The 13565-nt window shown below is 39.1% G+C and overlaps 2 protein-coding genes across 2 annotated transcripts; one reads left to right on the top strand and one right to left on the bottom strand.

Moving 5' to 3' along the window:
• Positions 1 to 858: 858 nt before the first annotated feature.
• plex9.2 (PML-like exon 9.2) lies at positions 859 to 4999 on the top strand. The gene is made up of 2 exons (XM_018675820.2): positions 859 to 1136; positions 2117 to 4999. The coding sequence occupies exons 1-2, from the start codon at positions 1058 to 1060 to the stop codon at positions 2794 to 2796; spliced, it is 759 nt and encodes a 252-aa protein (XP_018531336.1). The 5' UTR covers positions 859 to 1057; the 3' UTR covers positions 2797 to 4999.
• Positions 5000 to 5143: 144 nt separating this feature from the next.
• mpi (mannose phosphate isomerase) lies at positions 5144 to 13090 on the bottom strand. Its single transcript, XM_018675847.2, has 8 exons — positions 13021 to 13090; positions 11941 to 12068; positions 10782 to 10982; positions 10460 to 10601; positions 10051 to 10230; positions 9030 to 9203; positions 7540 to 7748; positions 5144 to 6875 (listed from the first exon to the last, which is right to left on the bottom strand). The coding sequence occupies exons 1-8, from the start codon at positions 13034 to 13036 to the stop codon at positions 6657 to 6659; spliced, it is 1269 nt and encodes a 422-aa protein (XP_018531363.1). The 5' UTR covers positions 13037 to 13090; the 3' UTR covers positions 5144 to 6656.
• Positions 13091 to 13565: the final 475 nt, after the last annotated feature.

Raw genomic sequence — 13565 nt, 5'->3', positions numbered from 1 at the left:
CACATTTCATCCTAACCTCACAGATATGTTGTGTTCATACTGTATCTTGATTTATATTATTTTGTTTTGTTGCTTTGTTTTCTAATGTACTGTAACATGTCTTATACTCTTTCCAGTTAAGAACCATTAAACTTTTATTTAATCCTTTGAGACGCCTCAGTATTTTTTCAGGGTGAGAACTCTCTCCACATATTATATTGTTTAAGAATAGGTTTGTCTTTGCTCATTTGTATAACAAAAAACTTTGTGTTGGTTTTAGCATAAAAATCTCTCAATTATCTAACAATATTTACATATAACTTATATTTGCAAGTCCTTTGCTTCGGGTAGTTTTACCTATATTTATATAGTTTAATAAGAAGTGAGTCTGTGTCTTTAAATGTAGAGGTTTACAGCAAAACTCTGTCACATAAATACACAGTGGACATCATTAGTATCATACACAGTACATAAACATATTGTCTTTAAGTGAGCCATGAACAGATGCTTCCCTGAGACTGTACTCATTATTTATTAATATAAACATGTTGATGTTTGTTCAGTATAATTACATTCAAGAGGTCAATTTTCCAAAGCAGACCTCAAAATCCCCCATGAACTACTTCAGCAAACATAAACTGAAGCTTCAGGAACATCCCTCACAGCCCAACTTAAACATGCTGTGGTAAATCTCACATCAAGATATTACAGGGATGTACATAGATTATGCTCATGTTTTGGAAGCATGAGCATAATTTTAAATGAATAACAACTGAAATATCAACATAGTTTAGTTGTTTGCTTATGTGCGTTTTCTTTCATGCGCTCGTCTTCAATTGGGCTTTTATTTTGAAAAATCTGGCTTTCCGGTTGGGGGTGTCTCTACGCAGGTGTTTAAAAACATGGAGGGAAAATGTTCATGGGATGAAAAATAGAAGTCTTTACGGACGCCGTGTAGCATCATGTAGCTACCTACACACTGCCAGAGAATCCAGCCAGTCTTTGTTTAGTTATTTTAGTTAATTTTATAAAACCCAAGTGTCACAGTCAGATTTTAGAAAGTAGAAGCCGCGGCGTGATGCAAAACTCAGAGTCAGACGGAGCTGAGGAGTCTCGACAGTCGCTGGTTTTCTTTGACCTGGAGACAACAGGACTGGGTAAGAGAACGTGTCATGCACTGTTATGTGACTTGTGGCAGATAAAACTTCATGGTAATGGTGTCACTGTTTCCTGTTGTGTCCGTACTTGGCTTCACCACAGCATCAGAGCACTCATGATTTTCTTATGACTACAATTTGAGTTCCCCTTTTTACCCTATATTCGTCCACATTTTGGAAAATTACGTACGCCGAATTCGCAATTGTTCAGTCCCTGTTTGCTGTATAATATTGGATGTACTGATAACTATCTAGTGGCTTTCTATAATATTGAAGTAAACTTTAAAACGTGATGGCGCTCAGCCAAGTTCTGCAGTTATGTTCTTTTTTCCTATGATTTCCTTAAGCGGCTTTATGGACGTTTGTTTGCAATGTACACCAGAAGTAAATATATACTCAGAAAGTGTAAGTCACACTGAATCCAGAAATATGTGTATCATGGATGTGGGTTCAGGTTTGACTGGGTTTGACTGCGATTTTGACAACAGTATACAGTCGGTCCTAAGGCTTTTAAATTAGCCCATCTTAATTGCCTCCACTGAGCAGCTGTTGATTGTTGTAATATGCTGTCAAACTAAAGTCTCTAAGGATTCATCATTAGTTATCATAATTGTTATTAGAAGTGGTCCCAAGACTATATATAACTATGACGATGTACTGTGAAACCATATAAATATGGCTGCCATCAGAGACTTTACCATTGTTTTACCCTTTACATCTCCAGGTGTGTTACAGTCCTGTGGGTCTGCTTATTTTGTCCATTAACAGTTTTCCACTTGATTTTCTGGGTAATTTACTATATCATCATGACATAATGTGAGTCATAGTATGATTTTACCCATATCCCCCATGCTTAATTGTTGATTACATGACAGCCTACATTCATTTCATAAAAGCTTTCTCATTTACTGCTTTAACACCCAGTGTCTGGTGAGTCTTCCCAGAGAAAAATCCTCTGAAGCTCAGTTTTATCTAACTAGGTCAGAGCTGTGACATCGTCCAGCTGGCTGCAGTGAGCGGGGGCCACTCACTCAACCTCTACATCATCCCTCGGTGTCGAATGGAGCGAGGAGCAACCAAGGTGACTGGCTTCAGGGTCCGCAGACAGAAGCTGTACCTCCATCGGCAGCTTGTCCTCACCAACTCCCCTCGAGAGGTCCTGGTCTCCTTCATTGCGTTCCTTCAAATGCTGGGGCGCCCACTTGTCGTTGGCCACAACATTCGTCGCTTTGACTGTCCTTTGCTGGCTCGAGCTCTGGATGAACATGACCTCAGAACAGAGTTTGAGTCTTCAATCTCAGGCTGCGTTGACACTCTGCCACTGGCCCGTGAGATGCTGAAGGACCGCTGCCTCCAGAGCTTTCGACAGGAGAATCTGGTGAAGGAGCTGTTGGGTGTGAACTACAAGGCCCATGATGCTTTGGAGGATGTGCGGGCATTGCAGGCTCTCTATAGTGTGCTTAAACCGACGCCAGAGTTGGTTTGTAAGCATATGTTTACTCTGGATACGATGGAAAGCAAGCCAGCTGTCACAGCTGTCAAAGCCGAAGTGCCCTGTACGATGCCAGGACAGCGCCCCCTGTGGGAGTACTTCAAACAGACAGTGAAGGTCACAGAGAGCAAAGCAGAGGACCGTAATGGAGAACTTAAAGGATTATAAAATACTTTACATCAGTAAGTTATTAATGCAGAAGACTGGCAGCCTCTGTGTGTGCCCCATGGTAGAACTTATGAAACCCACTGCTTTACTTTGTGGCACAAAACAAGAGGTGTGTCTTGTTCTTCTAGTGCAAACAGAGAAGGTAAAAACACAACAAATCCACATCTGGAAGTCCTTCTGTACTACTTGAGTGCAGCACTTGAACCTTAGACTAACTGCTGTTTGGTTACAGAAAAAAATGTGTGTACTTTTATTGTTTTAAGGAGGTCTGCATAATATTTTTATTGGAGGTACATAAATCTGCTAATAAATATATTGTATTTCTACACAGTGTCCCAAATTACACACTGCATTGCTTATTAGTCCTGAATATTTAAAGTAGGTCTGGAAGATATGGCTAAAATCAATACCACAAAGGATATTTTACATTATCATTAGACCTCATTATATGGCTAAATTATAGATGAAATACTGTAGAACTGTAACAATTTAGTTCAAAGGGCAGAAAAGTAATCTGCAACTAGTCTGATAATCATTTTAGTCATTTTATATGCAAACGTTTCGCTGTTTCCGTTTTCTCAGAAGTGAGGATTTGATGCTTTTCTTTGTCGTACATGATCATAAACTGAATATCTTTGAGTTTTTGACTGTTGGTCGGACAAAACAAGACATCTGAGGATGTCACCTTGGGCTGATCTGATGTTTTATATAAAATGCAAAGAATCCCCAGATTTATTGATACTGAAAATAAGCATTAGCTGCAGCAGTAAAATACTCGTACCATCTCAGTACCACAAGATGATCAACTATTTCCATGCAGTTTCTCTAATGTCAAGAAAGTTCACAAAGTTAAAAATTTGGACCTTGGTCTGATGTAAAAAGAACTGTTTCAGGTTTTACTCAGCAAAGTTATCCAGATAACTCAGTAAACTTATTTAATCAGCCTTCAATGGTTTAAACTATTAAAGTGTACAGACACAGCACAAAACATAAGGAGTTCAGACAGTGTAGTAACAGAACAAGGCTTTATTAAACCACTTGTACATACATGTTCTCTTCAGTCCCATGCTACAGCATCACCATATTCAAAAATGCTAAACCATGCCCTCACTAGAGAAATATTCCAAGAAATCATCTCACAATAGTTAAATAAAATAATTAAGCTAAAACACTGTGGCCTTTGTGTGCATTTGAAGGACATGAGTTAAAAGTGGAAAAAAGACCCCTAAAAATCCAAAAAATAACCTCTGTGCAAAGTTGTGGACGTACAGTATTAAAACTAAAAGGTGACTTAAAATAACATCAGTAACAAAGATGAGTTAAATTAAAAGTTAAAATTCAAAATCAATGACCTCTACAAGACTATGTCACTGAATTGAAACACTTGAGAAAGATGGCAAGTAGGCTGTTTTGTTGACAAACAGAACTGGAGGCTCTACAGAGATATGGAAGGGTGAATTTGAGGTAATGGTTGTTTAATCAAAAAAGATGCAGTGATTTTAACTATTAACACCCTTCTAATCTCTTAATATTCTTCCATTGTTCAGCAGTTTTAGCAACAACAAATAACTAAAGGTTTAGTGCATCTATATTCGGGACAAGCTTGGAGATCAACCCACATCACTAACATGGTCATGAAGTAGGTAAAAGCCTTAACAGGGTTAGCTCAATACACTGTGGTCATTCATTCAGGTCAAACTATAGAGATATTTAGTCACTGGTAGGTTGGCAGGCTGATAGAGCATTCATTTTCAAATATTTGATTCAAGATAGCTTATAAAAACTATTACAAGAAAATCCATGACTCCATGATTGATTGAATTGAGATCGACCCTGGTATGAACTGGAATATTACGCAGAAGTTTGCACCATACTCAAATATAATCTAGTTACAGTACTGAATCCAACATGTTGGAAAGTGGTCACCAGAAAAGATTACACTGTCACGTTAAACCAGTCACTCCATGATTTTGTAATGTACAGGTAAAGCTTTTATAGTACAGTTAGTTTGGGGATTTTTTTCTCTTAGTATGTAATGTTTCATATTGATGGATCAGTACAAACAACAAAACATACAAAGTCCTGAAAATTTTGGCTTCAAATACTCAGAAATACAGACAAGTTTGTTCCTATAATTATATATATATTATAAAACTGAATGCAGCATTTTGTTGTACAAATGTACAAGACGTGGACGTGTTAACTCGGGTCAGATTGTGTTATGTATGCAACAAGCAGCAATAGTGCATTTTTAGTCCTACAGAGCAAGAAGTTTTAATCCATATGCATTCTTGATTCCCAAGTAGTCGTGCTTCATAAGTTAGTGGCCCCTTCTTGTTTGCTCCTGTTTTGTGTTTTTTTTTTTTTTTTTTTTTTTTTTTAAATCTTTTTGACTGTTCACTACTTTGATGAGAAGTTTCTGGACCATAAACATGCGCTGGTAACAGTTAAAAGCAGTAACACTCATTTTGACTGGCGTGGCTTGTACCATTATCACAGTCAAGACAGAAATCCCTCTCTAGTATTACTGCTCTAAATAAAACATGCACAGGCATCTCAGTATTACACTATATACTCTCAACTTGATATACTAACGATGTAATATTTTTCCTCAAAGGTGGATATTTACTAGCTCAAGCTAAAGTTAAAATGATAAAACAGGGTAGTTGTACCAGTGATCCCAGGGGAAGACAGCTTCTGGCCCAGTGAACAGACATGCTCAGTCATCAACAAGGTGGTATTGTAGTTGTACAAAGCAGTGAGTGGTGGTGTACTGCACCAGTGTAAACATATCCTCCACCCTGCTGTTTGAATAAGTCGCTGCCAGTGAGTGTTCTCTGTACCCCAGCTGCCCACAGCTGTAAGTGTACTTGGAGCAAAAAGTAAAAATGTCTGGAACACTGAAGAGCTCCCAAAGTCACCACATGGTTTATTGATTAGTATTAATGTCAATGCTCAACATTTTGATCAGTTGAACTTTATCACAAACATGATGTGGGTTAAATGATCCAAACAGTATATAAATGTATAGGGTATTGTTCAGTGTTGGAGACATATGCTCACTTGCCAGTTTATTAGATACACCTAGCTGAGCTAATTAATGCAGAGTAAAGGAACAGTTTGGAGGTTGCAGTTTGTTTAGCTGTATTGTATTATACTGACAGATCTGTCTATTGTTATGTCCAGCCCATTTGTCAATGAAGGAAGGATAATAACAGAAACACTTCTCTGTATAATGCTATACAGTTCTACAGCACCACAAACTACATCCTCCAAAATGACCATTAAATTGAATCAACACTTCTCTAAAACAATTTCAACAATAAGTGAACACTATAACCATCGTGAAGGAGGATTTATTGCAGGATTGTATTGGACTGCATTAGTTTTAGCTAGGTGTACCTAATAAACTGACAAACTGTGTTTATTTTACTGTTATTCTTAGAATGTGTCTCTTGTTCAGCACCTAACAAGCATTTTGGGTTTGTATGTCCTCCCCTTTTTTCTGTGGAGAATGTTGAAAGTTGTACTTGCACCACAACAGGTAAGAAAACGTGGTTAAAATCCAGTTAAAATCCAGCAGCAATGGTTTACTGCTGGATTTTAAAGCTAAAGAACACTACTGCTGGTATAGAGGGGTGACACAGCAGTCCACACGCTGAGTTTGGGAAAGGGGTGGAGCATTGGGCACAGTTGGGCATCAACACTGTGTCTGAAAGTTCCTTTTAACATACTACCTACTCAAAAGTGCACATCAGTCATCGGGCTCAATCCATAACGCAGTCTAGACCTTGCTTAGTCAAACCAGAGAGGAAACAAACAGGTAGTATGAGGTTTCACACACAGACACAGACTCACAACTACAAGAGGCAGCAGGCTCGAAACATGTTCATCCCAGACGGGGAAGTGATGTGCAGGGAGACGCTCTCATTGGCCGAGATGAACAGGACGGTGCCCCGCCTCAGTGTGACATCAGAGAGAGCAGCGACAGAGGTTGCCGTGGCGTCGCCTTCGATGACCAGGAGGATGCTGGCACTGTCGACCGGGGCCACAGTGTACTGCTTCACCGAGGGTGGGACCTGGACAAAGAACGGGACAGAATAAGGTCAGCATGTTTGTATATCCAACTAATATTTAAATTTTTTTTTAACACATCAGTCTGTGTCCACTTGTGTTAAAATGCCTAAATTCAAATGGAAAATGTTTTTTTAGGTTACATGAAAGTTAATGTGTGATATTCTTATGTGAAATTCAATGACAATTTTGAAACCATCTGGGTTATTCATTTGTAGATAGGTCTCCAAAACAGACTGTTTTCATGACCAACATTATGGCATGTCACAGCAGGAAAACCACAGGTGTAACAAATAACATAATTGTTTGCTACATTCAATTCAGGTTTTAACAATGCCCAGGTATTATGTAGGCTGGCTTTGTGGGATTAGTTACTGAGGCTGTCCCTGCAAGTAGGAGTTAGCAGGTGTGTTGGGAAAAAGGTGTGTCAACATGGAACAATGGGAAAAGTGTAAATTAAAAAAAGGGAAAATGATGGATGAATTTCCAATTAGCTGCTTTGGTTTCAGGGTTCTGGTCCTGTTCATGTTGGCTTGCTGTCAGACTGTTGTTTCTGTGAAACACTGTCTGTCCTGTCTGTACATTTGTGATTCTTCAAACTCATGAATCAAACTTAGAATAAAAAGGCCTCTGGTATAAACCTACCAGTGCAATCATCAACTTTCCTACCTGTATCCTCATGACAGTGAAGTCTGGCACTGGGGGGTCGTACAGGGACACACAGGGGTCTGAAGCGTCCTGGACACATGGGAAGATTTTGGAGCTGGCGGAGGAAGGGCTGTAGTTCAGCATTTCACACAGCGTGTTGACGTCGATGTATTTCGGTGTGAGGCCGGCCCTCACCGTGTTGTCTGAGCAGGCCATACACTCGATACAGTCTGGATGGATGGATGAATAGACAGAAAAGGAAATCAAGTTTTTAAATAAGCAGATTAGGCAGTCAACTCTCCTTCAAATGGAACAATCAATTCCTAGATACTCTTACAATGTTACATGCAATCAGCCTGTGATGTTCAATGGCTTCCAGGAGCTATTTCTTCTCCTCCACTTGCCTTATATACTTTTACAGCCTGTGACTTCTGAGAACGCCTTTTGACAATGTGTGTGAACTCACACTCAACTGCAGGAATATGTGTGAATATGTGGGTGGAGAGACAGTGGTAGCAAAAAGCAAGACTGCCAATTTTCCAAAGACAAAGGTGAACTAAACATCAACAGTTTGTCTTATAGCTGCACTGCATTTTAGTTTGCTGAGGCAGCTCTTAGTGAAGACACTGCTATATTTTTCTATATACAGAATGCTGACTCCAGAGAGAAGCACTTTGAGTGTGTTTCTAAGGGACTGACAGCATAGAAAAGTGTCCAGCTGACATTTCTGATATCTGAAAAGTTTCTAAGCTTAAAAAATGTATAGAATATCACATTTCAGTGTCTAGTAATGGACACACAAAAACTGAAAAAAAAAAGTCTCAAATGTCTAATCTCCATTTTTCTTATTGTCATTAAATCCTGGAAGGACCAAAACAAAAAACAAACTGATCCTACTAAAAAGCATTTCCTTTGTATCCAAAGCCTGATATTTCTTATTCCTTTGTACTATTATTGTCCAAAAACAATTTAAAACACATTAATGAGTCACACCATTACACTGGGTGACACGTGTCTTCATTATGCCCTGTAGTTTATTTTGATTCAATCCCACACACACACTGTTGTGATAAATGCTCACCAGTGCACCAAATATGTGTCAATTTGCAACTAAAAGTAGCATCAAAAAATGCACTATTTGAGCCTGTTTGAGTAAGAGTCTGTTTAAAGCCACAGTACCCAGCTGTTTTAGAAAATTACTGAGGCTCTTTTAAAAATGAAACCACATATTTGTGACATTCTTTTAAAGATTTACATCAACCAATGGGGTTGTGACTGAGTGCCACAGACAGGTTAGGGAAGTCGGAAAGTACTAAGTGTAAGTAGACAAAGATGTTTGACAACAAGAAAAATACAGAGTAATTCCTGCCTTGTCCTCAAATATGTCACCTGCTGCTTCTCTATCATACAGGAGCACTGCAGGGACATTGGAATGTGCTCGTTCTAATTCAGTCTGGATAAGATCTAATGTGTGTTGATCTCATGAATGCAAACAAAAGGCACCTGCTGACCTCCATAAAGGTAAGCATGAGGCTCATTGGCTCCAAGGAACATGGCCTGGCCTGGATCCAGCACCACGTGGTTGAGGAAGTAGATGGAGAAACAGCCGATGTCTCCTGGATACTGGGAGTGGAGACGGAGCAACAGGTCACCGTTGCTGCTTGATGTGTCCTTCCCTGCTGCACCTGCAGGGGTCGAACATGTGATGTGAGTGTGACTGTGTCAGTAAAACATGTCAGAATAACTGACCTGTACTCGTTCAAGTGTGTTTTAAATTTAAAATATTAATGCATCTCAGTTTTTTGATGGCTTTTATACAACTCTGAGCTTTTAGGGTTGAAGGATAGATGGGTTGTACACTGTGCAGACTGTAAAGCCATTTAAGGCCAATTTGTGATTTTGGGCTATATAAATAAAAATTACATGGTTTGAGGATGCTGGCAGTAAACTACCCATTTTCAAAAAATCCTTACAGGGGGTGATCATTTAACTTGCTAAAACAGAGATATTTCTCTGTAACAGCATGTAGGACTGTAGTAGTTTATGTATACTTGTGTTATGTGTCACTTGTGCTTCAGTACCACAACTTTGTGGCTGCTTTCAAATGGTAAAAAGCTCATTTTCTAATACACTTGCATCAGATACCAGATTGTTGACTATGATCAAACAAAAAGATTATTGCCACACAGTGAGACATTGGGCAATCCTCTGAGGGTTAAATGTCAGAGTCTAACACCCACTCACAGCAAATCCTGAATTCCTTATTACAATTTCAAAAAAAGATATTCGAAAATAATTCAGTTTAACAAGAAGTATGAGCTTTACTTTTTTTTTTACGTCTTTCCTTCTTTCTTATGTGATAGCCACTCCAATGAGCATTATCAATGAGCAAATACAGGAAGTGCATGTGCATGTACACTTGTTGATTGTGTGTTTGTATTTGTGTGAGTGTTTACTGATGAAGCTAATTAAAACCCAGAATTTATTAACATTTATTTTCTGCTAATTAACTTATTTCCTGGTTGTTCTCACCCTCTTCAGTGACTCTCTTCACCAGCATGTTGAGCTGGTCCACAAACACCTTCTTCTCACAGTTCATCATCCTGGTGAAACACTTCTTCAGTGCCTGGCTCGTACGAGCTGCATCTCCTATGCTGCATCGCAGCTCCTCCGCCGCCTCGTTGCCCACCAGAGCGCGGAACTCTGGGACACCTGATGGATGGACACATGCACAAGGTATGAATTTATTGTTTGTTTGAATTTGTCTTTTGTGAAACATTTACCCAGTGTACTTCCTCAAATCCCATCCATCTTATATAATATACTGTATATTTACAGGTTGGACACCAAAATACTATATCTTTTTTTTCTTTGTTCCTCCAGTTGCTACTCAAAAGCAATCAAAAATCCTCTAACAACCCCGTGGGACTTTGGGACTCACATTTAAGGAATCCCAGGATCTCCTCCACTGGTCTGAAGCCACAGAGGCCCTGGAAGCGGGTGAGAGCAATGGCCATCTCTGGCTTGTGGTTGTTGTCTGGATAGTGCTCCGGAAACTGAGCATGGAGACGAGCAGCTAATTCCTGAGCAGAATGACAGAATGTAAAACTGTAGGTGATTTTTGTTTTACAGCTCTTCTTCTTCAGCTTTATTTAAATATAGAGAATAGTATACTGTTGTGTGTATTTAAAAAAATCTCTGCTAAACAATTTCCCAATCACAGAATTTGAACACTGTGTAGGTGTGTGTGTTTGTCAACTCACCCTGTTGGGGTGGGCCTGTATGGACAAAGCTGTTTTGACAGAGAGGACTTTGAAGAGGAAGGGCAGCTGACCCTGGAAGGTGTCTTTCACCTTGGAGCCCAGGCAGGCAGGGAAGTGGGCGATCCACTGGCCCAGCGTGGTCTGCGCGATCCTGTTGTCTTTAATCTGGGCATCGCCTTTTGGGTGGGCGCCCATCCACAACTGGAACAGACGACATTACTTTCAGGCGGATAGGTTGAAACTAATGCTTAATCCAAAGTGATTTATACTCAGCAAGGAGAGAGAAATCCCAGCCATCTCACTCAGCCTAAATCACTTTGGATAATAGTGTTACTCTAATGCTTTAAACGTAAATGAAGGATACTGTCTCTCAAGGACACACAGTTGTTGGTGGACAAACACTGGCTATTCCAGGACAGTTTCTCTAACCTGTGTCCTTGATAACTCCTGGGCTGTGACTTATGCTTTTTGAATAAATCCTGTCATGATGCCATATGATGTACACATCCCTTTTAACCATGTTATCGCTCCTACTTTATATCAATATCCTCTCATGTAAATCTAAAATCTATCCAGTAAAAAACACTGGACAAATGTAGAGACAGCCAAGGGTCACAATAATTTCTGACTTGACATTTATGGTAATAATAGGACAAGAACTAACAAGTCACAGACGTGCTAAACAATATGTCACATGATGTGCTGCAGGCATCCATAATACCCTCTGTAGATAACCGTGAAAGCTTGACATGTGACATTAATGTGGCTTGTGGTACGTGAAAATGTCACCACTGCCATAACATGAACTAATGACCTTCATGACAAACCCTGCAGAGCTGCTGGAGCTAAATAAAGACTTGTGAAAGGCATGAGGCTCTCTGCCAAGATAATGAGGGACAACACCACATTTAAAACCTGGGAAATAATACCTGTCTCACACTGTCCACAGCAAAATTTCAAAATCTTAAAGATCCTATAATGCAGACAATGTGAGAATCATTGTGCCACAGCTTACAATTTGTAGTCAAAAACATGTTCATTCAATTTATATATCCACATTTGTCAGTAATCGCCAACAGACAGGTTTAGGGCCTGGGGTTAAGTGCCTTGCTCAAGGACCAGTCCAGTGATATGAACCAGTACATCCCCAGTATCTTACCTCTGCGTAGGGCTTGCCATCCTCTACGACAGCTAATGGGTCTCCACCAATCACCAGTTTGGCCACCTCGCTGTCCAGCCCATTCTTCCCCCATGCATAATTTTGCACAGCACAGGTAAGGGGAAACACTGTGGAGGGCACAAATTCTAGTGTGTGAATTTTATTTTTCTGAACAGAACAAGATATCTGAAGATGTTAATTTGGAGTGTGTGATATTAAAATGGGTATTTTTCACCTTTTTCTTAACTTATTCAAATCGACTGATCAATAATCAGCAGATTCCTTGATAATTAAATATAATCATTAAACTTAATCCAGAATATTGCAGGGGCATCCTTTATAACTGTAAAAAGCAACTCTCTTTTGTTACCATTCCTGTGGCTGTCACTGTCTGCTTATTCAAAAACTGTTACCACATGCTAATAAAAGAAAGGAAAAATGTGGGGAAAAAACAAAGCACAATTTCCAGAACATGTTCTCTTCTCCGTATTGCATACAGTTTAGACAATAATAAACCGGTTTGTTAACTAGCTATAGGACCAGCTTTTGCAGTTCAGTAAGGCGTGTTTTATTATGACAGATATAAATATTCAACCACCGCCTGACTAAGTGTATGCCCTCATTATAAAACAGTAAAACAGGATATACAGATTCCACTGAGGATACATTACATTGTAACACCAGCCAGCTGACGATGCAACGTTCACTGACAGAAACACAGTAAGCAGGTTCACATATGCGAAAGACTGAGCCTGTTCTGTTTTAATAAAATGAACACGTAAAAGCGCGTATAGCTGTAGCTCTTTTATATGTGGTTAAAAGGCCAAGCCACCATGTTATTTCACTCAGCGCTGCTTTAAACAGCTTCCCATTGAACAAACAGAACGCCGGGCTGAAATAATGATGTGGATGCTTCGCTGACAACGAGCTTTATGTTCAGAATCAGCGTTGTCTAAAAACACTGGAAACCTTCCTCGGGTATCGTGTAATGTGAATAAATATTTGAAGCGCTAGCTAACTAAACGCATATCGATGAAATGGATGATTTGAAAGAGTTATGAAGGAGAAAATCTCACTCACCTCTTACTTCCTCCATGACTGCAACGTCGGCTGTTAGAACGTAGGTGACGTCACGGCTCGCCCGGCGAAGGACTTGATTAAAAAAAAATTAAAGGTAAATTTTTAAAAATATATTTATTGTTTTTAAGGAATTTACGGATTACAAGGATTTTGTCAGGACTAATTTACAATTTAAAACGGTCTATTTTCCTCTTTGAATATTCCGTAATTTTCGATTTTTTGTAACCTTATTTATTGGTCTTTTATACCCTACACGTTTAACTGACATATATTGTTTCTTATTTGTCTTGTTATCCCCTGCCTCCTTCTGCTTTTTCACTTTGACGTTTCCGTAAAATGCATGTTACTTTCAAAATTATTTTTTCACATGCAAACAAAAAACAAAAAAACATTAAAGCTGTACTGAAGCTTGATTCAAATCTCAAATCACAGATTTTTTTTAGGGACCAAATGAATGTATTGTTTAACTGTTTTACTTACTTCTTTCTGTATGTAAACTCGAAATTTGATTTATGTAGTTATTTGTTTATAAAGACTTTTTTAAA

The sequence above is a fragment of the Lates calcarifer genome, linkage group LG10 (assembly GCF_001640805.2).
Source record: "Lates calcarifer isolate ASB-BC8 linkage group LG10, TLL_Latcal_v3, whole genome shotgun sequence".
Classification (NCBI taxonomy): Eukaryota; Metazoa; Chordata; class Actinopteri; family Centropomidae; genus Lates; species Lates calcarifer.
This window is presented reverse-complemented; position numbering and strand designations above follow the sequence as displayed.

What these genes read in the sequence shown, in the direction of transcription:
- plex9.2 (XM_018675820.2), top strand. Translation starts at nt 1,058, where the DNA reads ATGCAAAACTCAGAGTCAGACGGAGCTGAGGAGTCTCGACAGTCGCTG. An exon ending in CCTGGAGACAACAGGACTGG is followed by an intron (nt 1,137 to 2,116) that starts GTAAGAGAACGT and finishes TTATCTAACTAG; the next exon opens with GTCAGAGCTGTGACATCGTC.
- mpi (XM_018675847.2), bottom strand. An exon ending in GATCCTGGGATTCCTTAAAT is followed by an intron (nt 10,231 to 10,459) that starts GTGAGTCCCAAA and finishes TCCATCCATCAG; the next exon opens with GTGTCCCAGAGTTCCGCGCT. An exon ending in TCACTGTCATGAGGATACAG is followed by an intron (nt 6,876 to 7,539) that starts GTAGGAAAGTTG and finishes TTCTTTGTCCAG; the next exon opens with GTCCCACCCTCGGTGAAGCA.